The following is a 27,910-nucleotide window of genomic DNA, read 5'->3' on the forward strand; positions in this document are numbered from 1 at the left end:
CACCCTCCACACTAGGCTCCAGTCCAGGGACCCTAGTGCAGGCAATGAAGGGTCATTCCACAGGCTCCCTGGATATATTCCTACCAAGTCTTTGTCTTCATCCTCCAGGAACCTGATCTTATTGGCCTGATCCCTCCCTTCTACCAAAAGAGTAGTTGCAGAGTTCCTCCCTTTATGTGCTACACTTCCTCTGTTTATAGCATCACACAGTCCCTCCCCAGCTAGGTTTCATCATTAATTAGGCCTGGCCAACCCTCCAGGTGCAACCAGGTGGGTTGATTGTGTGGCCTCTTCAGTCCTCTTTAGTCCTTTCATCAGCAGTACTATTGGGTTTCTGGGAAGTGGGCGGGACTGTTAAAGGATTCCCCCCCCCCCAGCCTAAGGGGAGGATCCACAGGACCACAGAACCCCACTAATTATGGGGGACAACTAAAAAGAACAGGGACAGGAGTGCGGTCAAAGGGTCATAAGAAGGGAGCCGGACGGGGACACCGAGCAGAGAGCCCCAGCCACCACCCACTGCTCCTCAAAGGCATCAAGGGCCTTTCATCAGCAGTGTGGGGTAGGCGCCATATCACAAGTTCACTGCTTATGTCCCAGGTAACTTGGAGCTCCTTAAATCAGGAGGACTCTCCAGACTTGTGAGGTATGGCCCTCTGAGCTTTAGTGATCCTGTCTGCACTGCCTGAGTGTAGGCAGGGAGCAGTCTAAATCCTAAAAGCCCTGCCAATGCAAGCACAGGGCTCAGCGTAAAACCTGGGCAGGATTTTCTGGGGACAGCTTCTCTTCTGATTGTTGCAAAGCCTTGCTGAGGAATCTGGAGGGAACATCCACAGGACATACAGCTCTGGCTCATAAGTGCTTTAGGCACTCTGACCCAGCACTGCAAGAGTTAATCCAGCTACAGTCTCTCTTGCTGGGACACTGCAGATGATGTAGCATTATGTCCCAGCAATGCAGGGTTAAAAGTGAGCCCCAAGTGCGCACCTGGCTCTGCCAGATCTTTATCTCCATCTATGCGTCCAAGCCCACACAGTGAATACGCACTGAACTTCACATGAATGACTGGAGCCTTTCCAGCTGACAACAGCATCTCTGCCCCTCCACCAATAGCAATGCACCGCCACCCAGCACTGGAGGCAATGACATCATTTCTGACCAATGGCAGCTCAGCAAAGGGATGCAGCTGCAGCCTTGGAGTGAGAATAACTAATATCTAGATAGATGGACGTGCATACGCACGCCCTGGCTGTGTCTACACTAGAGACTGAACCAGTAGCATAGTGTCCATCTAAGTACCAGCACTGCAACATGTCCACCATAGCCACGCTGACTTGGCTTCAGCTTTGCCCCACATCCACATGACTATGCAGTTGCACTAACTGCTATTCCATAGTACAGCCCCCTAACATTTCAGAGCCTGCCCCCATCCAACACTCATGTTTCATTGTTCCAGTGGAACACAGCTGCCATGAGAGGTCATGTAGCCATAAGCAATTCGAAAAGAGGGCTTTGAACATCAGGACAGAGACCTTGAACTGGAATCTGACCTCCATGGGGAGCCAGTGCAGGGAGTGGTGTACCTGAGTGATGTGTTCAGTGACCTGTGTTGCTAAACGGACAGGCTGGTGCGTTCTGTACCAGTGGGCGCTCTTTCGGGATGTGTGGCTTCATTCCTAGATGGAATGGAGGAGTGAACTGTTGTTGGTTTTGGTATTAAAAGCCAGTATGATTGATTGTGCTCATTACACAGGCTTTCCCCCAGATTCTACTTTATTATACACAAACAAAAATTCAGGCCAGCTTCAATGGCAAACAAGAGTAACATAGTTACACAAACAATGGTAACAATATTTTACAGGTGCATCTTGCCCATCTAACTGGGGATTCTAGTCCTCTTAGGTGACTGTGGCAGAGGGGTGCAATACCTGGAGTAAGGGCTATGAAGGAGCTGGAGAGTAGGAGGTGCTCCAAAGAGTACTATTAACCTGTATCTGGCAGGTGCAGGGCCCAGTTATTAGGTTCAATGTGATGCCCAAGTCCTTGAAAAGCTCTCATTAGAATTGCCTGGTTTCAGGTCTCCTTCCCCTCTCATTCCACTTCTGCCTGAACCTGTCCAGTCTCTTAAAGCGGGTGTCATTTTTACCTCCTTCCATCATTCACTCCAAGACCCTTCTCATGTCCCCCTGTATGTCCCAAGTATTGGTCTCTTGCTTTTCCTGGTCCTTGGGCTTCTTAGCCATTCCACCATGGATCGCGTCCTCCGGCCCCACATCTGTAGCAGGTGCTACAAAGAAAAAGAAGTGATGGAGTTGACAGCATCCCTGTGCAGAGAGTCCCAGCAAGGGACTGTCAGGCAATTCTTGAGTTCATGAGGAAATTAGGGTTACTCACATGGATCGTATCAAAGATACGCTCCCTGGATGGAGAGGCTAAAAGAAGTTCTGCGGGGTTTGATGGAAACATGCATTACTCCTGCAACTGATTTGCATTTTCAGACACAACTGCTGAGGATCTGGGGGCGAGGGGGAAATCAGGGCTAAGATTAATTCTCTCTGCTAGACTGATAAAAAGGTATCTTGTGCCTGACAGCAGGATGATATGTGATATAAGCTAACTCTCATGGCCTGAACTAGTTGTACATAGAAAATATGCCCAGGACTGTTTTTCATGCAGTAGGTAGAAAGAATGGAATGGGATTGCAGGTGGGTAAGAGAAACGTGTCTTATTGCCATGTCTGGCCCAGGGCGGAATGAGAAAATGGAGTATTAAATGTCTTGGCTACAGGGCCCCCATGTAATTCCTTTCAATAAAATTCTCTGATTCTCTGCCCCTTCTAGTCCAGCCGAATGGCATGGCTCAGCCAGTCGCTGAACTGGGCATTCTCACCCCGGCTGGAAGCTGGCCTACTACTGCGGGGGATGCCAACCCTGGGGAACTAACCCGCTCATCTGGCTGACAGCATTCGGCAGCCAGCGCTATGTTGTGCAGGGACAGGGGCGGATAGCAGAGGGGGAGGGAAGCTGGAAGAGGAGGACTCCCCTGCCTTCTTGCAAGCAGTAATGGCAGCATTCCCAGGAACCTAGAAGACTGTCTCAGCCCCCATATAGCTTGGGCAGAAGGTTCTGTTCCTCCTGCTGAGCCAGCATGGCTGCTGTGTTGGACTCCCCGAGCAGATCCTGGTAATGTCTGCGGCAGCTCCTACTATTGTCTAGTTCTGGCGTGACCATTTCACTTCCTCCTTCCTCCCCACTGTGCTGTGAACTGCCTCCATGCTCTCTAGTAGCATACTGGGCTGCATGGAAAGGCAAGTGCCAAGCACTTGGTCCAGCTACTTATGGAACAGGCACGTTCTTTACCCTGCACCAGATATACTGTTATTGTCCTGGTCCTTGTGCTGGACCGTAAGTCTCTTGATCTCTTGGCATTGCTAACTGCTCTGGGTGCTGCCCTTCTCAGCTAGTCAACCACAATGCCTGGTTACACACCAGAGTGTTCCTATGACAGCATTCAGCTGGCCTTGGATCTCCTCATCTTGCCAGCGCCTGCTTGTCGGCTCCTGGCCAGCTGGCAGCATGCTCATGGGAAGGCCTCCTCTGAGGCGTGCTAGTGACTGAGGCGGAATCAAGCTGATTGCTGCTGAAGGAGTTGATTGCTGGGATAATGGTGCATAACTCCATGGTGTGAACAGGACTGGTTGTGCACATGGCTTCTGGCACACATGACCCTGTGCAGAAGGCAGACCAGACAGGCAATTTAAGCAGTGACAGGTGTGCTGTGGGAGAAGGAGGGCCGCATGCACCAATGATGCTCTCACACCAGCAATCCCCATCCTTGCTGGCACTGCACATGGAAGGACCATGCGGCCTGATTCCAAGCATGTCTAATGCAAATGGTCCACTGCTAGCACGTCTGCACAGCGCGTCACAGGCGTGCAAAGGGGACCAAGTGGTGGCTAATGCAGCACACTCTAGTGTAGACAAGGCCATCCAGGGACAGCACAGGGCTGGAAAGCATGGCAGAGCCCCTGCAATGGTGGGATCTCTCCATCCAATCAGCAGGGCAGCTCAGGGTGCTCTCTGGTCACAAACATCCCCACCCCAATGCAAGAGTCTCCTGCTCATTCAACATTTTCCCTTCTTTTCTGCTAGTTTAGCACCTGGCCAACAGCACTAATGCTGTCCTGGCTCCTGGCCAAATCCAGTCTCAGCGACAGTGGGTGCTGCTTGGCTGGGCTTGTTTGGTTTTGTTCTCCTGCATATTTGCATATGTGGATGGTGAGGATTTGGGGAAAGCCCACATGTACGGTATTGGCTGTAACAGTCACTAAGCTGGGGCGAGGAGGGGGAAAACAAACCCAAGACTAATCTATTTATTGCAGGCGTAACACTGGAGGTCCTCAGGCTGACTAATGCCAGTTTCTTATAAAACAGACTGAAATAGACCAAACATACTCCTCTAACTTATTCCTTGCTTTTATATATTTCTGGATGATTACTAGTGACATTGATATTGTGGTAGCATCTTGCTGCCACCCAAGTTGGTGCCCCATCACACCAGGTGCTGCATCCCTGTGGTTTGCCATGTGTAAGGGTACATCAGGGATAAGGCAGGTGGGGTGCATGGGGGGGTTGAGGGGGAGATGGCTATCGCCTGCAGGGGGAACTGATACACTGAGGGGGTCAGATAGCGTGCTCCCACTGTAGATGGGGTGAGCTGACTCCACAAGCCTAACCTACTGTGGTGTGGGTCCTGCTGTATTTGCAGGAGGGAGGGCAGAGGGGAAGTTTTCATTGTGTGGATGTTGTGATGGGATCTTGGGGGGCTCTGCTGCACGTGCCCATGCAGTCCATTGACTGTCTATTTAGGTTAGTGGCAAAGGTTACAGAGCCTCCCAGAGTCTCTCTTGCGAGAATGAGGTGTGCCTGAGGGGGTTGGGGAGAGAGAGAGAGAGAGAGAGAGATCTCTGGAACAAGCTAATGGGAGAGGGAAGGGCCATTCTCCTAGCTAAATGATGCAATGACTAATTCTAGGCAGCAAACAGCTTTGAAAAAGCTCTTGCTGGCACTTTCTGACCCTCAGCAGCTCTTCTTCTTGTTCCTCTGTGCATGCTGAGCTGGGGTCACTCCCATACTCCCCCCCCATTGCTCTGGATTGCCCCCAATTCTCAATACATCTCCCTGTAGTTTTCCGAGGTACCCTTGGGAAGGGGAGGAAACTAAAGCAGGAATGAAACAGCCAGGAGAGCTGTTTTTCCCCCACTTCAGGCAGCTCTGAGAGCAGCTGCATCAGCAGAAATTAGAGGGGATGGAAAGGGCATAACCACCAATTCCACACACCCCTGCCCCCCACCCCGAGCCCTCCCACTCTCAGGCACTAGTGACTTCAATAGGATCCCCCCAAACCCCCACTGCTCCACCCCCTCTGTGTGGATCATGTACTGCCAGGTGGGCCCTGCAGGCCGCACCTGAGTGCACATCCTTCCGCTCCGCATCCCCTTCTGCCCTAGAAGCTAGTTTGGGAGGTGTTTTATTGGGAGCCTTTGCTGCAGGGGAGGGAGCCACCATGAACAAGCTGCTGCTGCCACTCACATGGAGAGATGCGGGCGGCTCCGTGTCAGAGGATGGGGTTGTCATGGCAACAGTATCTGCTCAGGCCTAGGCCCCCTGGGAGGGAGCTGGACTTTGGCTGCATCCCCTGGCTACCGTTCATTGCTAATAAAGTTCAGCCGTGTTGAATGGCTTTGCCTGTGTGTTTAAGGACTTGAGGGCAGGAGAGCCCCGGCTATGGGGAGCCTGCAGGATACCTGCTGCTCCCCCTCAAGTCAGTGGGAGTTCTGAGTGCTCTGAACCTCACGGGATTGGGCCCCAGTGCTGTCAGAGGAATTACATCCAATGCTCCAGCCCAGTGCTAGAGACGTTTCTGAGCACAGGCAGACACATGTGGTGCCATGTCTCGAGGGCTCTGGCATTGTGCAGGGCTCACAGCAAGCACTCTGCTGCAGGTTCCCAGGAGCCACCGGCAGGTGGGAGAAGAAAGAGTCTGGTGTGTGGGCTCTAGTTGGAGCCCGTGCCAGTGCAAAGGATTCTGGGATACTCTGAGGAATGTCAGTACAGTACAGGACAGCTTCACAGAGCATACAGCATAGGGCTGAAGTTGAAGCTCCTGTGAGCAGTCCACCTGCTGGTGACAGGTCTGCAGTTGGCCCCTTCTGGTCTGAGGCTGTATCTAGGATCCCCAAAATACCTGGTAACTGTTGTTTGAGTCTGGAGAGTTCAAATAAAATGTCAGAGACAGAGGAAAGGGAGAAGAGATTTTAAATCAGGAGGAAGGCTGCATGGAGCAAGAGAGAAGGCAGCTGTTTCAGAAGGCTGTGGCTGCAGAGCAGAAGGCACTTGCACCACAAGCAACTAGTGCATGCAGAGGTGGGCTTGGGGACAGAAAGAAGGCAAGTTCCTGTTGAGCATGGAGTGGAAATGTCTGTGGATTAGCTACGGCAAGCCCAGGGAGGAGTTCAAAACAAGAAGGGCAGTTTTCCAGTTCCAGGACAAATGAACATGGTGCCAGCAGAGCAGAGGCTAGGAGGGTGTAATCATGCATCTGTGTACTCGAGGTAGCTGGGGAAGCCCTAGAGAATGGGGTTGTAAGAGGAGATGAAAGCTTGGCTCGGGACTTCAGCAGAGGTGACATACTGTACAGACAGGGAATGCCTGGGAGGTGGTGACAGGCAGATTTGCAGATGGAAAGCTTGTGGTTTAGGATGATGCCTACGTGGAAGGTACATGTGAGGTCTGATTGCCCAAGAGAGAACAGTGTGCCTGAGACAATTAGCTGAAGGAAGCTGGGAGGAAACCACAAGTTTACTTGGTCAAGATGGATGGGGAGGAATCATTAAAGGTGTCAAGAGATGATGGAGCATCGAGTATTGTCAGGGTAGAGATGTTTCAGGTTAAAAAACAGAAAAAGGATTGAGGTGGTAGAGAGCAGGAGGAGGAAATGAACCTTCTGGGACTCCGTAAAGAAGGCATCTCCACCAGCGAAAGAGTTTGATAGGTAGGACCAGATCCATGACCAGAAAGCACTCGATATGCTACACAGCTATGGAAGGGACCCAGGAGGAGGAGTCCTCCACGGTGTCAAAGGCTTCCCTATGGTCCAGGATAGAGAGGTAGGAGAAAGCTTCATCAGCAGAAGAGAAGCCATACTCACTGTAATCTGGTTTCCAGGCTCTAGCCAGAGTGAGAAAAGCCCACCAGAAAGGTGCTTGGAGACCTGAGATGGAGTGACGCGCTCTACTAAGAAAGGAGAGGGTGGATGGTGACAGATGTAAAAAGAACTAGGGCAGGAACGGATAAAGGAGCTAACCTACAGAGAAGGTCTGGAGAGCACGTAGACCTGTGGCAACAGAAGGAGTGGAAAGGGAGCAGACAGGAAGGTGTTGGGCATGCGGGCAACGTTCTAACGAACCAAGGCCAGCTGCCATGCAAGTGCAGGTCTCAAGCATTTGCCTGTGGATGTGTATGTGTGTGTGACCCTTTAATATCCTGCCAGCTGGACCATGGTTAGTGGTTCACTTCTAACTTCAGCCACCAAAGGCCTCAGTGAACTCTGCCGGTGCAGGGGCAGGGCAGCCTTTATACCATGTATCCAGATCACAGACATGGGGGAAATAGAACCACAGTTTTTCCAAATCCCCATTGGTTTCAATGGGAGTTCTATCAGAGTAGGAACGCGAGACTCTAGCCATAAATGGATGTGGCGATCACAGTTATTCGGTGTGTTTAGCATTTAGCATCCCATAATCAAAAGGGGTGACAAGAGGCTTCAAACCTCTAACCGACAGAGTGAGCCAAACTTTGCTGTCAGTTACACCCTGGATTGCAGTGGACTTGCATCATTGTACCTGGGAATACAGGCCAGTAGGTATAATAAAGAGGAGGAAAAGGTGGAAATTAAACAAAGGAAACTTGTAATAGTGAGATGCTTCAGACTCTTATATGAAGTGGTGGGAACACCATCTGAGTAATTTCTAACTGGACAAAATGGGTATTGTATCTGCATTACAGATGAGGAAACTGAGGTGGCATGATTTGCCTGAGGTGGGAAATGAGAATGGAACTCAGGAGTCTTAACTCTCATGCTCTGCAGCACTAGATAGCACTGCCTTCCAAAAAAGGGTGCTGAGTATGTGTTATTGCCAAAGCCTTTGGAACCAATATTTCAGTGCTGGCCCAGAATGTGCGACTAACCCTGAACTGCAGGGCTGTGGGTCATGCCTGTATTAAGTGGTGCTCCAGGTTCTGTCTATACAAGAAAAGCCTGCATGAGTGTGTGTTGTGCAAATAATGCAATGGGACACCCAGTGACACTCCCAGCTGCACAAGTGTAAATCCAGAGCAACTCCTTTGAGATGCTGTGCTGGTATATTGGAGAGCCCAGCCTCTCCCTCGCAGGAAGAGGGATGGATCCACAGTCTGGGCTTGTGTACGTGAGTGCATATCTGGCTGTGATTACAGAGCTCCACCAGGCATTTGTGACTGGGCATCCCCTGCCGCCCTCTGGGAATCCTGTCATCTCTCCCTGACAAGGAGTCTGAGCATGGTGGTCCTGGGCCTGAGTCCCAGCTTCAGCCGATCTGAGACATTACGTCATTCCCTTGTGTCTCTCTAGGGGGCGGGAGGAGGGGAGGATTGGATGTTTTAGGCTCAGGTGCATGAGTGTTAATGAAAAGCTCATTTTTATGCAAAAGATTCCCTTTAAATCTGTCATTATTATTCATGATACTAGCAGACCGACAGAGTGGAGTTAACCCTTTGGTGGATGGGTCTCTTGTGTTACTCCTACATGATCCATCCTTAACCACAGGGTGAGCTTTCCCCGACAGTGTACTGATTACAAATCAGATGAAGGGGCTTTTTTTTTTAATTTTAGTTGCCCTGGACCAGAGTCAACCCCTCCCCCCCTTCAAATCCTGACCACAATGCCACTCACTTCTCTGGCCTCCCGCTGGGAGGTGTAATCCAAATATGCTGATTGTTCCAACCTCACAGTTGTGTGCAAGTGGGAGGGGGGCCGGGGAGGGCGCAGCTGAAATGCTGAATAGCTTTGCAAGGGAAAAGCATCTATTTACACACACAGAAAGGACAGCATTAGAGCCTATGCATGAGCCTGCAGAAACAACATCGAACTACACGCAGTTTGGGAGTAGGGGGATGGCTGGGGGAACAGGGGGGACTCAACCCAGTAACAGGCAGTGCTTTTATAATGGAAAGCAGGGTGTAACCTAGCATCTTGGTGGCAGTCAAACTACTTTCCAGTATAAGTTACAAGGTAAGCTGCTGCAACCAGGGAAGAAGGATGGTCTGCTAAAGACCTGCCTTGAAGTCCTGGTTCAGACACAGATCCTTGAAGTGACTTGGCCCGGGCCACACATCTGTGACATCCTGCATTTTTGGTATTTACCCATTTTTCTCTGAGAAATTCCCAGGTTTTGGTGGCGGAGGGAAGCAGGAAAATCAGTATTAAGGATTTACCAATTTTCACTTGAATTTTGGGTGAACCAGGACTCAGCTTTCCCCTTGCAGCATCCCCACAGCTGCTGTGAAGTGGGGGAGCTAGATGGGCAAGGAGCCAGCTCCCAGCAGCCCAGACCTCCCGACTGCTGCAGCAACAGACTCACAGGGAGCACTCTCCTGCTACCTCATGAGCACCAGGCATGCTCCCCACCCCCTGCCCCCCCCCCCCGTTAGAACTTGGCTCCCCACCTCTTTTTTTAAAAAAATAAACAAACAATTTTCACCCATATTTAACGTTTTGGAATAAACACAGAGAAATTTCCAGGAAATATTTCACAAAATCAAAACAAGACAACAAGGGCCTTACACAGCTGTACTGTGCCTTGGTTCCTCATCTCTACATGGGGGATAATACCTCTGTGACAAGGCAACCTCTCCCCAGGGCACCCTCCAAAGTCAGGCTATGGCACAACAGGTGCATCTGCCTCAGTATCCCCATGCTCCAGCCATAAAAAGGAACATGGTTTCCTACTGTTCAATACAAAGTCCCATCTTTGGGCATAATTGACATCAAGGTACAATAGTCCATAGAACCGCCATGGAAAACTGTTCTCCCCCTTCCCACAGTAAAACGTACAAAGGTAGTGAGATTTTTCCATTCTCCCCCTAGGGATCTCACTTCCACATCACCCACCAGCACTTGGTTCCCTCTCAGTCCCTTTCTGCCCTTGTTCCCGGGCCCACTCTCTAGAATATCCACATGAAAATCACCAGTCTCGTAACTTAGACCCAAACACCACCAGTGATTCAGCCCTTTTCAGCCTCCCCTCATGGGCTCTCCAGCTCAGGAAGGTCAGCAGGGTAGCTCTCACCTGCCCCTTTCCTTGCTCTTTCACTCTGTGCTCACAGGTAGCTGAGGAACTCTCCAGTCTCTCTCCTTCCCTCTAGGTCCCAACCAGGCATCCTTTTAAGCCCAGCTGGGGGTTGGCTTATCTGTCACAGGTGAGCTGGCCTCTTCCTTCTTAAAGAGTCAGTGTCACCCTGTGACAGCCTCTTTATTTCACAGGGAAAATATCCATTCATGTGTGAAGAGTTTAGATACTATGGTGAAGAGGGCCAGATAGGTAACATTGAATATTTCTGCAACAGCAGTACAGATAGACAGACCACTGTAAAGAATGGAAAGTGAATTCTGCTACATAAATATCTCAAGGCACAGTAGCCCGATGTGGCCACATTAACTGTAAGACATATTGCAAGGAGATGTCACCCCGTTAGAAACAGAGGGAAACTTTGTACCATTTTGGTAGCTATCCCACGGATTGAAAAAAAACCAAAGCCATCCCTCTTGCATATCGACAAGTGTCTTATGTAGCTGTCTCCATATTGTCCATGGCAACATGTACTATTCACGCATCCCTTGCATTCACATGTGCGTATCTTCCATGTGCACAGCCCAGAAAAATTAGTGCCGAACAAGCCAGAAGAGTAAAGGTTTGATCCAGTCCAAAACCTTCTCGTGGATCAAAATCCCAGCCCCACTTAGAAATTAAGACTCATTCACCTGATAAGCCATGATTGAGTTGGCAAATATTGTAATAGTGAGCATGGTAGCCCAGTTCGGTATGGGGTTTAGAATTGCATTGCGACGGGGTCCTGCAGTGCCAGCTGAGATGATGCACTAGAAACAGAGGGAGCGCACTGTAAACGCAGCCTGATCCAACTGGCATTGAGGACTGTGCTGTAGTCACCTGCAGCTTGCTGCAGACAGGATCGCTGGCTCTGACCTTTCTTCCTCCAGCAGTTCTGCCTTCTGTTGCACTGGCGTCATTGGCTCCTGGCCTGCTGGGACTCTGACAGACAGAAATAGCCCAGTGATGTCATACAGTTCGGTGGCAGAGTAGGGAGGGCAGAGAGGAGGCTGTGTCCAGTGGGAGTTGTAGGTGCTTTGATTCAGAGAAGCACATGCTGCCTGAGTGGAGGAACAGGGGCATCAATACATCTCTCCTCTCCCGAGTGCGTGTGTGAACAAACACACAATCAGTCCAGGAAGAAAGGCAGTGAAGCAGCACAGCTGGCCCCAGGGGATATGCACAGTGAAGGGCTCCTCACAAGAGCCTTCTCTTGAAACCAGCTGTCATCTCGGGTTCCACTACAGACAGCACATCCATGCACTTCTCTGTGCACCCAGTGAGAGGATCATTTTGCAGTTCATGTTAGCTGACAGTTCTCTTTACCCATCATCCCCCTTCCCCCATCACAAGCCCTGATCTCTGTCGGTGACAGGCCATCCAAACCATCCTTATACTGCTGCCATCCATAACTCTGTGTTGGTTGATCTCTGCTGTGCAGTGGCAGCTCTGTATTGGAGGGGATCCTTCTACAGCTGGTGGGGCTCCTATCTCCTAGGGGTGTCTGTTGTGTCTAGGATGGGCCCTCTCCTTTGGCCAAGGGTAACTCCCTGGGCATTGGTTCTGTTCTCGGGTGGTTCCTGGCATGTCCAGAGGAACGGCGTGGTGGCTGATTTGCACTTGTGCTCTTTCCAGTTCTCCAAGGAGAAGTACATCCTTGACTCTTCGCCGGAGAAGCTTCATAAGGAGCTGGAGGAGGAGCTGAAACTGAGCAGCACGGACCTGCGCAGCCACGTGTGGTACCATGGGCGCATCCCCCGAGAGGTGAGGGGGAGCTGGGCTGCTGCTGGAAGCCCCTAGCCTTGGCTGCCGGCCCTGGAGAATCCGGGCTGGCCTCAAGCACAAGCGCAGCAAGAGACACCCTAAGGCCCATCTCCACAATGGGGCTTTGAACTCAACACCTTGCCCAGTCTGCCACTGGCAGCAGAACTGGAAGGAGAGGGCAGGACACTCATGCCCCCTGCACTGGGATGCGTCATGGCTTGATTTCTCCTTCAGGCAGCCTTGGGATATGATCCTAGTTGGGGCTGAGAAGAGAGACAGAGACCTATTGAGTGAGAGGAAGAGGTAGAGCTGGTCTCACGTGAGCCCACTCCACCGGGAAAGGGTCGCTGGCCAGTCTGCAGTGCCTCTGTGGATCTGTGCTGCAGGGAGAGCACTGCCGGGCCATGTGGTCATGGGACCATTCTGAGCAACACTTGGGGGCACAAGCAGTTCCCTGGAACCCTGATGATACAAATACCCACTCCCTCCCCGCTGTTAAGGGTCCCCTCTGCTCCTCTCCACTCACTTGAGCTGAGAGGCCACCTACCGGATGGGGCCCTGCGCATGAGGGAGTTTAGGCTCCTACAGGGTTCAGTGAGAGTTTTGTGGATCTCAGCGGAGCCTAAAACTGGGGCATAGGTCCCATCTTAGGAAACTCCATGAATCTGGCCCCCCTTCTGTGTCCTGGCAGGTCTCTTCCCACCCCACAGTTTCAGGGGATGGGACTGAGATTCCAGCTCATGCAACAAGGAGCATTTTGAGAAGGAAGCTAGCAGAGCTCCCCCAAGCTCCTTGCAGCCATGTGAGAGGCCTGGATCAGGGCCCTGATTCACCACTGCTGTGCACCTGCTAGAATCACCTACCCCAGTGCAATGTGGTACAAAACGTGACCCAGTCAGAGCAGCAGCACTTTTGTAAATGACTGCACAAGGTGCAGGGCAGGGGAGAATCAGGGCCCAGGCCTGGGATTAGCCTAGTGCCATCTCCCTCTTTCTCAACATGCGCCTAAGTCTTCTCCATCCCCTCCAGGATGAATTTATTTCATGATCCTAATACCACCAGTCACTCCCCCCACACAAGTCCCTGGATCCCTCTCCCCAGCTGACACCCGTCCCCCACCCAGGTTCTGGAAAGTCGCTTGTGGTGGCAACCACCCAATAGCTCACTTGGCACAAGGCCCTGCTGACACCAGGGCCAACCCCACCCAGAGCAGGGGACGTCTGATCATCTCCGCCTTGTGTCCCCAGGTGTCGGAGAGCCTGGTCCAGAGGAACGGGGACTTCCTGATCCGGGACTCGCTCACCAGCCTGGGGGACTATGTGCTGACGTGCCGCTGGAGGAATGAGCCGCTGCACTTCAAGATCAACAAGGTGATGGTGAAGTCCAGCGATAGCCGCACCCACATCCAGTACCTGTTTGAGCAGGAGAGCTTCGACAACGTGCCAGCCCTGGTGCGCTTCTACGTGGGGAACCGCAAAGCTGTCTCCGAGCAGAGCGGCGCCATCGTCTACTGCCCCATCAACCGCACCTTCCCGCTGCGCTACCTGGAGGCCAGCTACGGACTACCCAATGGGAAGCACAGCGGACCCCATAGCCCCGCCAGCCAGAAAGGGGGGCACATCAAGAGACGGAGCATCACCATGACGGATGGACTGACGGCCGACAAGATCACCAGGGGCGAGGGGTGCCCCACCAGGTAACGAGATAAGTTAAAGGCAGAACAGTAAGGGTATCAGAGGGCCTTGGCATCTCACCACATCCCTGGGATTATCTCCATTCAGGGAGACTAGAACCAAGAGAGGAAATGACAACCCACAGATCACACAGCAAATCAATTGCAGAGTCCAGACTAGAACCCAGGAATCCCAACTCCTAGTCTCCAACTCACTGGACAACACACCAAAATACTCAGCAACCAGCTGCATTCCTCGCTAAGAGCCACAGAGCGCTTTGAGATAACACCCCTCAGCGTCAGCAGTGAGTCAGATCAGTTAAACCTGCAGCAAGCATGGACAGGATACCTGATCAGCTTGATAGGGTTATACGTTCCTCCAATTTCATTTGATTGGATCTTAAAAAATACCCTGGCCTTGCCAAGCATGCCAGAGATGGGAAATGGAAAGAACTGTCAAACTCTCACTTACTCTTCACTGCTCAGTTTTGCCCTCTGTTCAGCATAGGGAGTGAAACTAAAATGAGTCAATTTCCCCTCATTTCTTGGCTATTTCTCCTGCACTAGCCCCATGCTGTCTGGTTTGGGTTACCCGCCCTCTAGGGGGAAGGTGGGGACAGGCTGGGGAGAGGAGAACAGTTAAATCCAAACTGCTGTCACTGACTGTTAATACACAAATTGCACAAACGTTTGTCTTCTTACTTTGGTTGTACAGAACCTAAGCGCTGGGCCTCAATTAGCTGTCTGCGAGCCTTCAAATACTGAAATGTCCTGAGCATTTCCTAGAGAATCAAGGCCTGGTTTCCAGAGGTGCTGAGCAGCTGCTGCTCCCATTGACTTCAGCTGGAGTCATAGGTGCTCAGCACTCTTGAAAACACCATCAGCACAGACTGGCCTTTCAGCAGAGCCCCCCCCCCCCCCCCCACCAACCTTCTGAAAGTCTGGCTACTTGTGCTGGTATGTAAATGGGAGCTGAGCTCTCCTGAAAATCAAGTCCTGTGTGCCCTCTCCTGAGGTGTGGGCATATTACCCCAGCTACCTCTGAAGCCTGGGGACCAAATTCACTGCTGGTGCAAACGGACACAAGTTCACTGACAGTTACATGCATTTACACTGTGAATTTGTCCATTGGCATCTACCCTGGAGCGTCTACAGGAGCCATGTGTTTTAGAGGGATCAGTGACTTGACCTATTTTTACCCTGCCCCCAGCGTATCCTTACCACATCACCGAGACGTCATCCGGAACTGCGCAGTCAGCGTGGACCAAATCCAAGATCTCCATTCCCCAATGTCTCCCATCTCCGAGAGCCCACTGTCTCCAGCCTACAGCACCGGTAGGAATCCCTCAGCCCTGTGGAAAGCAGTCGTACACAGAGACTCAAATGTGCATTATCCATATTATGAAAAGTGGAATTGGGGAAAGAGGGTAGGGACTTCGCTTGGTGTGACACCAGAGGCTCAGGAATGCAAACTGGGCCGGACTGCTACCAAATAGACACTGGCCCTGTGGCACGTAACGCTGGACTCTACGTGCTTAATACGGATCGTGTCAATGAGTCAGGCTTCACCCCTTCCTCAGCCCTAGTGCCCAGGTGCCACACTACAGATACTGTGTCAGTTTCCCCACTTGGGTTTGTAAGTCCAAAACAATCTTGTATCAAAGAACGACTAATCAACAGAAAACATGTCCCAAACAGGGAAAGACCTTCAATTTGAGTCTCAGATGCCACTCCTAGCTGTGTTGTTGGGGTGTCCCCTCTTGCACAGTCTCTGGATCCTCCCTGGATAAAGAGCTTCCTGGAAGCTAGGGTACTGTTCTCACCAGTCCTTCAGTTCTCTTTACATAAATAACCCTCAGTTCTCCTCCGTGGAGCTCAGGATACTGCTGTCATCAGGACTTGGCTTATTTTTCCCATCTCTCCTACCCAGCACTGGGGTTCATTTCTCAACAGTCCTTCCCATAACTAGTTTAGGAGGCACTCCCCTTATGCATTGTTGGGGTCTCCTCTCTCCAAGAGCTCTCTGTCCCCAACTGATCACCATACTGATTCCTCTCCAACTGAGTTGTGCTCACCTAGCAGTTAAGCACCAACCAGCCAGCTGGATGATCAGTTAGCCCCTGGGCAATCCATTAGCCCCAAGGCTGGCTCACTAGCTTTAGTCACGAGTAAACTGGCCCCAGTTCCCTCCAAAAGGCCTGTCACCCCATGACAGAGATCTGTCCTATAATTCTACCTGCCTGCTGCATCACTTATTGCTAATGAAACACCAACTGTCTAAAATAACCCCTCTTCAGATTAAGGGAAAACATCCAGAGAGAATGAAAGTCCAGTCAGAGAGAGCATAGTGTGAGAATCTCCTATGTAACAGGCTGCAGCCACTCTGAGAACACAATGGCTGCTGTCTTTGCACAGAGGCAGATCTTAGAAACTTAAAGGAATAGTACACAGAAAACAAGAGCCTCAATCTTTCCTAACTACCTACACCACACAGATGCCATAAAAAAAACAACACACCCCATTATTTAAAAAGAATCAGCTAGTCTGGAATGAGACTGGGGGACTAAACCTTAAGGTGGTACAACTGTTAGAAACTACCCTAATTTCTGCCAGTCCTTGGCAACCTCAAATATAACATGGGCTCAAAGTCCTGCCCTCTGACTGGCTTGATGTTCTTACAATCGTGTCAAATATATTTGTAACTTCATAGGTCCCGATCAAGCTTGTCTGTTCTATGAGAGCTGGGTCTCTTGCATCTCTCGGTTTGGCCTGCAGCATGTGTTTATGCATGTGCCTAGGATGCATGTCTCTTCTCTGATCTACAGTAACTGGGTCTCTTCTTCCCTCTGCAGTGACTCGGCTAAAGCCCCAAGGGGGTCAAGCTGGTGGCATAACCCCAGCATCTCCCGTCATAAGAAGATCCAGTGAGCCACAGCTGTGTCCAGGAAAAAAAACCCTGACAGACCTGGCTGATAGCACCCACTCCACTCCCTGCCATGGGAACTCCACGGCCTCTCCTTCCCCCTCCGTTAACAGCTATAGTGACTCGGATACAGGGCATTACTGCCAGCTCCACCCCACCTCTCCTGTCGGCCAGGAGAGACCAACTCACGACACCAAGCAGCTCCCCACTAAGAGCTATGTGGAGAGGTTGAAGGTGGAGGGGGGTCAGAGGGTGACTGCAGAGAACGTCTCCAGCGAGGCAGGGCAGAGGATGAAAGGGGAGCAGGACATTGTGGGTTTTGTCTTACCCACTGTGGAGATGGGCTCGTCTTTCAACCCTGTGGCGTTCCAATCCCTGCTGATCCCCCTGGAAAACAAGCCTCTGGAAATGGCCGTGCTTAAGAAGGTGAAGGAGCTCCTGGCAGAGGTGGATGCCAAGGCCCTTGCCAGACACATCACCAAAGTGGACTGCCTGGTATGATTGGAGATTTGGAGGGTGGGGAGGGCAATTTCATTCCCATGACCTGCTGCCTTGAACTAACCCCTCCCTTCCTGGGCTTGTTGGGAGAGCTGACATTTAACTAGAGAATTTAGTCTCAGAGGGACATATCTGGTGCCAGATAAGCAGATGAGTGGAGTCTGGTGGACTGAGCACGGAGCTGGAAGTGACCAGCTTTGAGTTTTAATTCCAGATTCACCAGTGACTCTGTAACCCTCAGCAAGTCACTTCAGTGCTCCGTGCCTCAGTTTCCCAATATGTAAAATGCATGTGTGTGGCTGACCTCACCGGGTGTTGTGGGGGTAAATTAGTATTACCAGTGCTCTAGGGGCATGAGGGCAGTTGAGTCTCTTTTGGTCCCCCTTGGCCTCTGTGAGACAGCTGACAAGGGGACAATCAATACCGATTATGTGAGAGCTCATTGCAAGGTGAGGACTCATGCACCTGGAATTGGACTGAGACAATCCACCTCATTTCGCACAGGCCACCTAGTGGGGATCAGCTGGACCCACCCTGCTCACCAACACCCCTGGGCTGGATGGAAGCCAGCTTCCTAGGGCTGGGTTGTAATCAGAGAGCACTGTCCATTCTCAAAGCCATTACATTCCTTACGGGACCCTGTGCGTGAGGCAGGGCAGGATTATCTGGGGACCAGGGAGAAGTGTCCTGCCCCAAGCCAGGCAGTCCTTGGCAGAGCCAAGACAAGAAGCCAGATCTCCTGACTCTCAGGCCAGTGCCTCAAGAGGCTCCATAGTAGCCATCCCCTGCCAAGGACACTGCTGAGGCTGTCCTCAAACACCTGCCATCTGCCTGCCCTGTCCATGTCATTTCCCTTCCAGAGTTTGTTTCCATCTAGGGTCTGCACACTGGTTCTCGAGACTCATCCCTTGGGTAAATGGGTCCATCTCCATTTGTTCACAGGTTTAGCGCGCGCGCACACAACACACACACACTCTCTCTCTCTCTCCTGTCCATCTCTTGGCGTGCCCTGTGTGTGTAAACAGCCCGCTGGCAGCAGCTCAGGGCATCCCAAGCATCAGTGCTTTCCTGGCTGAGCCCTGCCCACACTGAGGCTGGTGTGTGGTGAGGCAGGGGGAAGACCTAAGCTTGTGGCTGTCTCACAACAGAGCCTGTCCAGAGCGAAAACTTTCTCTGCAGGAGCCAAGCCCCCTCCCCTCAATCAGAGGAGCTTCAGCTGCTTTCCCTCTTTGTTCCAGGTTGCTAGGATACTGGGTGTTACCAAGGAGATGCAGAGGCTCATGGGAGTGAGCTCAGGCATGGAGCTGCTCACCCTGCCCCATGGCCATCGACTTCGGCTGGACCTCCTAGAACGGTAGGCTGGGAAGCAAAGGGGCAGGGGGCCCGTGGGACTTGGGAAAGCAAGTGCTGCCCTGGCTCCTGTCCCAGGCAACCCTGCCTGACTCCAGAAGAGCCGTGGGGCTCAGCCCCCCTCAGTTAGGTGTCTCGCTCTGGACCTTGGGGACTAGCCGTTGCCACCAGATTTGGCAAGTTTGCCCTGTGGTTTCAAATGCAGCTTTCGTTGTCGTACAATGCTGTGCCCCGAATCTGCTTTCAGTAGGTTATTGAAATGACAGCGACAGGCCCCAGAGTAATGGCCCTGGAGATTAAAATCCTCAGTTTAGCCACGCACCCCAGGCAGCTGCAGTGCAAGCACCACACCCAGTGCTGGTCTCTCGATGGGCCTCAAACCTGACCTTGATGGTCCACCTCTAGGGGAACTCCAGGCTCCATGGCACCATTCAGTCCTCAGCCTCTCTGCTGAGCCTGCCAATGAGGCCTCCAGTTGCGTCCCACTGGACTGAGGCAGCCAGTGCATTGCATGTGGGGAACCACAGAACCATCATGATGGGGACATCTGGCCACTCCCCACTTGGGTCAGATTTGAACCGGCGGCCAGGACGCTCCATATCCCCTCACCACCTCCTAACTCCCTTGCCTCTGCTTCCTTCCTCATCTGACATCTGAGCCTCTCTGTTTCCTCCCACATCAGGTTCCACACCATGTCCATAATGATTGCGGTGGATATCCTGGGCTGCACAGGCAGCACGGAAGAGAGGGCAGCCCTGCTGCACAAGACCATACAGCTGGCTGCCGAGCTGAAAAGCACCCTGGGGAACATGTTCAGTTTTGCTGCTGTGATGAATGCACTGGAAATGACCCAGGTAGCAAAATCCCTCTGTGGCGAGTGCTCGGCTCAGCCTGACCCCTTCTCTCACCCCCTCTCTCCAAATCACATGTGCCTCACTGCATTCCTCAGGCTCCTGGAGACCCAAATGCCAGCACGTTGGGGTGGGGGTAGAGTGGTGAGAGAATATTGTGGGGGACACAGGGTCCAGTTCATCCTGGGTGTAACTCAGAACGGTGCTCAGAGCAGAGCAGAACTATAGGGAAATGGTGGGGATGGGAACATCTCCACCCCCTGAAAATGGCCCGGTCCCATAGGGCCATGACCATGACTTGGTATTCTTTGCCAGGCTGTATTATTCGGAGGAAATGAAGTCGATGTCCAATATGATACAATCACTGCTTTAAGGCCCCAGCATCTCGCAATCCAAGCTGCTCCCTTCAGAAGATGAAAGGAGATTAGAATTCAACTTTAAATCAAGCCCAGCTGGGAACTCACTTTACCCTAGTACAAAGGAGCTGGAGCTGCTCCCTGCCCTCCCCATCTCTCTTGCTGTCTGTCACCAGCCACGGAGGAAGGAAAAAATACCAGCAAAGCAAAAGTTCTTTTGATGAGCTCTCAAGTTTCTCACCACTGCTGCATGGTCAAGCTTATAGATGCCCAGAGAGCTGGCACAACTAAGGGAGTCTGCAGAGGGGACCGGCAGGGGAGGCCGCAAGTTAGGGGCGAGGTTCATAGCAAAGCTGTGGGGGATCCTAGATGGGCGCAGCAGGAGGTGTGGCAGGTTAGGAGCGAGGCATGTTAGCTGAGCTGCCGGGGTGTCCCTGGATTGGAATAGCAGGAAGGCTGCAGCTCAGGAATGAGGTCATTTGGCAGATCCACCCAGAATTAGTCTGTCCCCAGCTTTAGCTGGTGCTGCTGGTCCCTCATGAGCGTTGGAATCCCAGTGCGTTAGTGGGAGAGTCCCTGTAGAGCTGAGAGCGTGCTGCTGCCTGTCCCATGGTCAGACCTCTCCTTTGCTGCTGCTTGCAGATCTCACGGCTAGAGCACACTTGGATGGCACTGCGCCAGCGGCACACCGAGGGGGCCATCCTCTATGAGAAGAAGCTAAAGCCCTTCCTGAAGAGCCTGAATGAAGGAAAAGGTAATGAAGAGGAAGAGTCGTTCGCCTGGCATTTCTCTTTCCCCTTTGCTCTGCTCTGAATCTCCCTCTCAAAGGTCCGTACAGCTCCTCCCTCCATCCATGGAGCTCTGGATGGGCTAGTCCCTGTCCCGTTTTCCTGTATCATCCCACTGAACGAGAGAGGGGAAATGGATGTGCCCAGTTACATCCACCTGGCTTCCTGCCAGACTCTTCATCATCCTGATAGGTATTTCCATAGTGAGAGCCCTCTGGAAAGGGGCAGCCCCCAACACCATGGCCAAAAATCTCTTCTACCCCACTCAACCCTCCCCTTGCCCCCTCTTCCCCATTCCAGTCCCTGGTGCTCTACGCCTCCCCTCAGAACCTAACTCCACCCTATGGCAGCAGCAGCTCCTTCCAAGACCTCTGAAGTCTTGAGTCCAGGGCTACTCAAAGCAGGGGGCAAGTAGAGCAATTTGCCCAAGGCCCCGGGCCTCACAGGAGCCCCCACAAGGATATAGTATTGCAACTTTTTTTTATGGAAGGGACCCCCAAAATTGCTTTGCCCCAGGCCCCCTGAATCTTCTGGACAGCCCTGCATGGGCCACCAAATGCCACTGGGGCTGCCAAGGTGGGATTGCTGCCTGTGATCTGTTCATCCTTCCTCCTCCATGGGCTTCCCCCTGCCTAGCAAGGCCAAGGGCATTACAGTCAGCGTTTGCATGCTGCTGCTAGGATGCAGAAGCTGCAAGACCCTGCAGAAGCCGCAACCCCAAGCTAATGGAGTCCAGCTGTTCACTTGTCCACAACCCGTGCACTCCGGAACACCTCCCACCCCCTTCCAACCAGTCCTGCCTCTTTACTTTCCAAATAGCCCCATTCAGAATAAAAGCAGTGCCTGGGCATAAACATTGCTTTCTAGAGCCAAACTGCCCGTCCCAGGTGACTCTGGGTAAGCAGCTGCGTGTTCCACCATGAGGAGACGGGGTGACATGAAGAGGGAAACAGTGGGGAAGACAGAGCCAGATTTTCCAAAGGGCTCAGAGCAGTGTTGGGTACTGAGCTCTCTTGGAAAATCTGATCCCAAGTGCTGAGTGCTTGGAAATCTGACTGTATCCTCCTGACAATCTGGCCCAATAGAAGTATTCACCTCTAGGTCCCCAGTTCATGTCCAGGTCAGGGCTTGTAATGGACTGATCATCTGATGGCTGTTTAGTGACCTAGGTGAAATGAGTTGACTGTCCCAGACCTGTCTGTAGAGGAGAGGTGTCCACATCACACAAACTGCTGTAACTGGTACTAACTGACCCCCTTGCTGGTAGTGAGAGACCAAGGACTGGACTACCCTCTTGCTCCTGGGAGGGTCTCCCTCCTCTCTGGGGTAAAGACTGGGGCATGTTGGGAAGTGCCTGTTTGGGGGCACCTTGCCCAGACTGTACCTGTTCTGTAGCTATCTGGTGGGCACCAGTCCACAGGGCTCTCAGTCTTGCACCTCTCACCATGACAAACTTTGAGGGTGAGCGTATGACTCTTGACCCTTCGAAGGTGAGCGTATGACCCTTTGGCTCTTGAAACATCAGGCATTAGCCAGGGAATTCAGGATGTGGGTGTGTTCTTTTTCTCTCGCAGAAGGCCCTCCGCTGACCAATACCACCTTCCCTCATATTGTGCCCCTTATTACACTCCTGGAGCGGGATGCCGTGCTCCTGGACAGCCCTGAGCCCTGGGAAAACACGGACAATGGCGTGGAGGTTGTCATGGCCCACCTGGAAGCAGCGCGGATGGTGGCGCATCACGGGGGACTGTACCATACCAACGCAGAGGTGAAGCTTCAGGGTAAGGAAGCATTGAGTCTGATCTGTGATCTCCAACTCATTTCGGGCCAAAGAGCCCCTCCAGTCTCCACCAGGTATTCCCCTGGCAAGGGGAAGGTCCACACAACACTAGATCTTCCTCTTCCCATTCCTGTGGAGTTGGTTCCACACCAGCCCCGCTGTCAGAACTGGGGCTGTTCTCCTGTACGGAAGTGGGGATGCCATGCTGCTGGCAGTAATTTAGTGGTCTGCATCTACCCCTGTGGAAAAGGGGACTCACCACTGGAGCACCCCCTTGTGGCTGGGTATGGCATAAAAGGTTCTCATCAGCACCACCTGCAGTGGTCCATCTCTTCTCACAACTCAGAGCTCCAGCCAGGTCAGTTTCACCCCATCCAGCATAACAGAACCATCAGCCTCCCAACCCTGCTACTACTCCTGGAATAACCCGTTTTACCATGTGCTCTCTTGATCTCATGGCCCCAGGCCAGTTTGCTTCTCCTGGAGAGCTGGAAAGGCAGAGGAATCCCAGCTGCTTCCTGCTGCTCCATTTAGGCTAGGGTGGTGGTGCAGAGCATGCATGTGGTGAGCTTGTCCCCTGGTGGACTGGCTTCTCTCTGATGCTCTTGGGTCTTGTGTCCTTTGCAGGATTCCAGGGCAAGGCTGAGCTCCTTGAGATCTTCAGCACTGAGTTCCAGATGCGTCTCCTTTGGGGCAGCCGCGGTGCTGAGAGCAGCCAGCGGGAGCGCTACGAGAAATTCGACAAGGTTCTCACTGCATTGTCCCACAAGCTAGAACCCTCTGTGCGGTTCAGTGAACTGTAACCGACGTGGGACTTAGAGTTAAACTCACAGGGGGAGGGTAACACCAATCAGTCCTTCAAGAGGCCAAGTAACCAGGTCCCCAGTCTGCAAGCCAGCCCACTCCTCCTCATGCACCCATGGGGGCTAGGAAGCTGTGGGTACCACAGACCCAGAAGGGGGGCCAGCCAGGCACAAGAGCGTGAGGAAGAAAGCTGGCATTTAACATCTGCGAAGGAAAGAACTGCCCACGAGTGAAATCATGGCATTGGGATGGGTACAGCTGTAGATCTCTGGAGAAGAGAAACCTTTTGAAAAATTCCAGCATGCCAGACTGATGGGGAAGGGGGAGGGAGCCCAGAACAGCTGTTGTGATATAGGTCCATCCATGCTCCACACATGCAAACTACAGGAGTCTGCATTTAATTTTCACACAAAGCAGTGACCTCCCCTCCTCGACCACCAATACAAATCAATAGTGGAATCTCACTAACGGACCCTCCCCACTAAAAATCCTATCGAAATTCCCTGGACAGTCCCAGTGCAAATTTTTTGAGCTGCACATTTGTGGAGGAAGGAGAGCGCTGATCACTCCCAGCCATGGGACCTCCTGCTGATTCTCAGCTGTAGTATAGGCCAGTTTGTGCATCCCAGCTGATCTACACAAAGATGCCTGTTAAGCCAGAAATCCACCTCCTCTGGCCCTGCAATCACAAGGTATCTCATTACCGTTGTGTTCTTCATTCAGCCTTGCTGGTTCTCAGCCACATGGGGTCCAGTTGCTATGATCACCCAGTGCCGCCCCAACTTGTACAGCCTGTTGGCCTCAAGATGTTTTATCTTTTCTCTGTCTTGTCTGAGGCCTCTTAATTCTGCCTGTAAATAAATTTCACAATTACTTCTTGATGTACAGACTTGTGAGGACGTTCTTGTAAATAATTATGCTCACGTCATTTCATCTTGTAAATAAGTGTACATAGATCATGGGGGAAGTGGGTTTTTTTGTTGTTTTTGGTTCTTACATACAATAAACTTTTATGCTCTTCTTCAATGGACTCACATCTTTTGGAGGACATTTTAAAATACTTTTCTATAGTGACACAAGCTTGTACCATTCAAGGTGCATTTGTACTGATGCCCCAAGTGTCGGTGGTGTCTATGTATTGTGCCCCAAGCATCAATGGTGTTTCTTCTTTTGTTGGCAATACTTTAGAAATTTAATGCACCTGGAGCATACAAATAGAACAGTTGCAGTGGGAATAGCCTGAGAACATATTAAGTAATAGTAATTGCACCTGTTGGAGGCAGGAACGTAGTGAAGCTGACCTTGTTCCTGCTGTTCCCTCCTGGTGTAGCTCCAGTTGACTCAATGGAGTTAAGTTGCTCCATTAAGTCCTAATTTGGTTAATACAATCTTAACAGACAAGCCAACTATAGAGGGAAAACGATAATGTTGCCCTGGTTGTAAGGAGTCTGCTTGCAAATGTAGAGTCAAAATCTCACCCCAATGCGTAACAGAGTTCACGTCAAGCCTTCTCACTGCACTTGGCTGTTCCTAGGCAGGGCCGGCTCTACAGTTTTTGCCGCCCCAAGCAGCGTGCCGAATTGCCGCCCCAGGCGGCGGGGGCAGTCCCTGCACCTTTAGGGCAGCAGGCGCGTTTCCGCAGCAGCAGCAATTCGGCTGCAGCTTCTATGTTTAGCTGAAGCAGCCCCAGACAGCTAAACATAGAAGCTGCTGCTGAATTGCAGCGGAAACGTGCCTGCCGCCCTAGGGGTGCACTGACTGCACCCGCCGCCTGGGGCGGCAATTCGGCGTGCTAGTTGGGGGCAAAACAACAGGGACTGCTGCCCCTTGCAGAATGCCACCCCAAGCACCAGCTTGGAATGCTGGTGCCTGGAGCCGGCCCTGCTCCTAGGGTTCCTCCTTCAGAACTGTTCAGCCCACACCCTGGATCCTATCTCCCCAAAAGGTCACTCCCGCCTCCCTTATCCAAATGGGGTAATGAGCCACCTGCAACAATGAGTCAGCAGAGCCCACTTAATCCTTTCCCAGCAGGAGTAGCACCAAGATCAAGGGTTAGATGTTTCAGGCCTGACTTGAATAAGTCCCACATGCGCTCCCTCTCTCTCACCATGCTCTATACCAGTGGAACAGTGTTTCTACTTCTACAAAGATAGTCTAAACTTTCATCAAATTAATTCAGGTCTTGTTTCAAGCCTGCTGTCAAGTACTCTTGTCTGACTGCCTCCTAAGGCTGGTACTACCACTGTTCAGACTAGGGGCTTCCTGTACTCATGTCTGTATCTGGTTATTGGATGACTGTGAAGTGCTGCTCCTTAAGCATCCTTAGAGGCTGCAGAGCTGTTTGGGAAGCATTTCACATGCCTTTCAAAGACCACAGGGGAAATGATCTGCGATGTATCCTAGGCGCAGCAGAGCTCCTTCTGAGGACAATGCATTCACATACCTTCAAAAGATCAGTGGGCTTCTTCTGATAACGCGTTTGTTGCCTAGTGGGGACAATTACCAGCTTATGTTCAAAATTAGATGGTCCCTAGAGTTTGAGGTCCACTAAGGACTTCACAACATTATCAAACAGTATCCCAATCTGTAGGGCTGGGACTAACCCACTCAGCCCTGAATGCAACATGTAGCATGTAACAGACACCTGAGGGTGTACGGTGAAACAGAGAGAGGGTGTCATCAGCACCTAGCTCTAAAAACCTATCCACCTTTTCATCTTTGCTTTACACCAGAAAAAGCTGTCTGCCCATCCGTTCATAAATGATCATTGCTGGTTATCACCCAGCCATCCTCTGGGTCTGGCATTTTCAGCCAACTGCAGGGTAAAAACCTCTCCAGAACTTCTCTTGGTCATTAGAACTCCTGATCGGCTTGTATATTTTTTCGCTTTGCTATAATTCTGATGACCACACCAGCCTGATGGTTGGACTACGGGCTCCAAAGACAACTTAAAGTAAAACCACTCAAAACCTAGGGTTTGGGGAATTCTGTTTATGCCATCGGAATTGCTGTGGCTGCTGCTGGAATGCTGTGGCTGTGGCTGCTGCTGTGATTGCGAATGGAATGGAAGAAGATCCATGAGGTTGTGCAGGGAAAGGAGGAAGCCAAGAGACAATATATGCTGCACCTTTTGGAAAAAATTGGAGCGCTGCTGATTTAGTGAGAAGGCGCCACCCGGTGTTGCTTTTAGAGTTGTGTAACTCAAAGTGTCTTATCACTACAGCCTATGATGGTATAATTTATGTTGCTCAGGGATGTGAATAAACTACCACTCTGACCAACATAAGTTAAACCAACATACACAGCACTCAGGTGGGGTAATAGTATCTTTTACATCGCCAACCTTGTCTCTCTTATGTCTACATTACCACACATGTTGGCAAAACTTATGTCAGTTGGGTGTGAAAAAAACACATCCCTGAGCAATAGAATTTTCACTGGCATAAACGGTAGTGTCCACAGCACACAGCTTCTCCCGCCGACATAGCTACCAACTATGGGGTGGTTGGGGGTGGTTTAATTATGTCGTCTCCCATCGGCATAGAGCAGCTACATGAGCTGTGCCACTGTAAGGTCTCTAGTATAGACACAGCCTCATACCCTGGGACCAACACGGCTACAACAACACTGCAAACAACTGTCAAAGTGTCTTGTGGGGGGTGGCAGAAGGAGGAGGGGGTAATTTACCAGTAAAAGCTGGCTGATAAAGGCAACAGTCTGACACTGCCAGCCATCCGCCTGAGCTCCTGTCCCTAGAGTCCTCTCATGCCCCAAACCAGCAGGCTTGCAAGCGCTGAGGAGTGACTATGCTCGGTTCTAAGTCAAGAGGGGCATGCTCTGCAATCCTCAACAGCAACCTCCTCTGTTCAGTGCTGGGAGGAGTGGGGGACAGACAGGCTCCAGAGGGAGCTGCTTCAAACTCTTTTTTGTTAAAAGGAGCCTGTTTGCAATGCCAAGGCCCCAGGTTTACAGGGCAAAATGAGAGGGTGAAAATGGGGCCCCCAGGAGCGCTCCCATACCCCAAAATAGCAAACTTACCTGTGTACTAATCACCAGTTGTAAGTTTAAGCGAGATCCTCACTCGTGTTATGCAGAATGCATGTCTTGGAAGACTCTGTTAGCTGCACCCATCCATGAGTGCAGCAGCTGCTGGTTCCCCCTGTACGGCTTCTGTCACGTGGAGTGACTTCTCTCTAGCTCACCCCCTCATTGCTGCTCCATCTCATTTCAAATCTCAGGTGAAAACCTCTCTCCTGGCCCTTGCCTTAGGTTCCCACAAATGTGAGCTTGTCTGGTGGGGCAAACACATGCATCCCAACACTGACTAAAGAGGACAATGTAACCTGGGCTCCCAGTTATTTTAAGATCCCATGAGCCAGGCCTGAGACATATGGACCACTCCAAAATCAGGATGATCCCAGAAACGGCCAGATCTGGTACCAAGCCACCCTGCTGCAATGCTCGCCCTCCGCTGTTGTTTACACTTTCGGGGGTAGATGCAGCGCTCTGCTGGGCACCTGTGCCCCCCAGGGAAGCCAGTGGAAATTGAAGTTGCTCATTTGGGATGCAGGGTGGATGACAGACACGAAATCAGCGGTTCTCAAACTGGGTGTCACGACCCCTCAGGGGATCACAAGGTTACTGGGTGGGTGTGGAGCTGTCGGCCCTGTGAGGGGCTGAGAGCCTGAGCGCTGTTAA

At 51.7% G+C, this 27,910-nt stretch overlaps 1 protein-coding gene and 1 long non-coding RNA gene across 4 annotated transcripts in view; one reads left to right on the top strand and one right to left on the bottom strand.

Moving 5' to 3' along the window:
• SH2D3C (SH2 domain containing 3C) overlaps positions 1 to 24,233 on the top strand; it is a 51,082-nt gene extending 26,849 nt beyond the window's left edge. For all 3 annotated transcript variants that reach the window (XM_032797913.2, XM_032797914.2, XM_032797915.2), the window contains 9 exons: positions 12,062 to 12,190; positions 13,438 to 13,886; positions 15,073 to 15,197; positions 16,715 to 17,280; positions 18,522 to 18,637; positions 19,316 to 19,487; positions 20,483 to 20,594; positions 22,203 to 22,409; positions 23,036 to 24,233. In XM_032797913.2, coding sequence (XP_032653804.1) covers positions 12,062 to 12,190; positions 13,438 to 13,886; positions 15,073 to 15,197; positions 16,715 to 17,280; positions 18,522 to 18,637; positions 19,316 to 19,487; positions 20,483 to 20,594; positions 22,203 to 22,409; positions 23,036 to 23,211 — 2,052 coding nt within the window. In that variant the 3' untranslated portion in view covers positions 23,212 to 24,233. The remainder of the gene's footprint in view (positions 1 to 12,061; positions 12,191 to 13,437; positions 13,887 to 15,072; positions 15,198 to 16,714; positions 17,281 to 18,521; positions 18,638 to 19,315; positions 19,488 to 20,482; positions 20,595 to 22,202; positions 22,410 to 23,035) is intronic.
• On the bottom strand, positions 1,422 to 27,348 carry LOC116835231 (uncharacterized). The gene is made up of 3 exons (XR_004376148.2): positions 27,251 to 27,348; positions 15,084 to 15,214; positions 1,422 to 2,287 (listed from the first exon to the last, which is right to left on the bottom strand). It is a non-coding gene; the product is annotated as an uncharacterized LOC116835231 (long non-coding RNA).
• Between the last annotated feature and the right edge of the window lie 562 nt (positions 27,349 to 27,910).

Source organism: Chelonoidis abingdonii, chromosome 24 (genome assembly GCF_003597395.2).
Source record: "Chelonoidis abingdonii isolate Lonesome George chromosome 24, CheloAbing_2.0, whole genome shotgun sequence".
NCBI lineage: Eukaryota > Metazoa > Chordata > Testudines > Testudinidae > Chelonoidis > Chelonoidis abingdonii.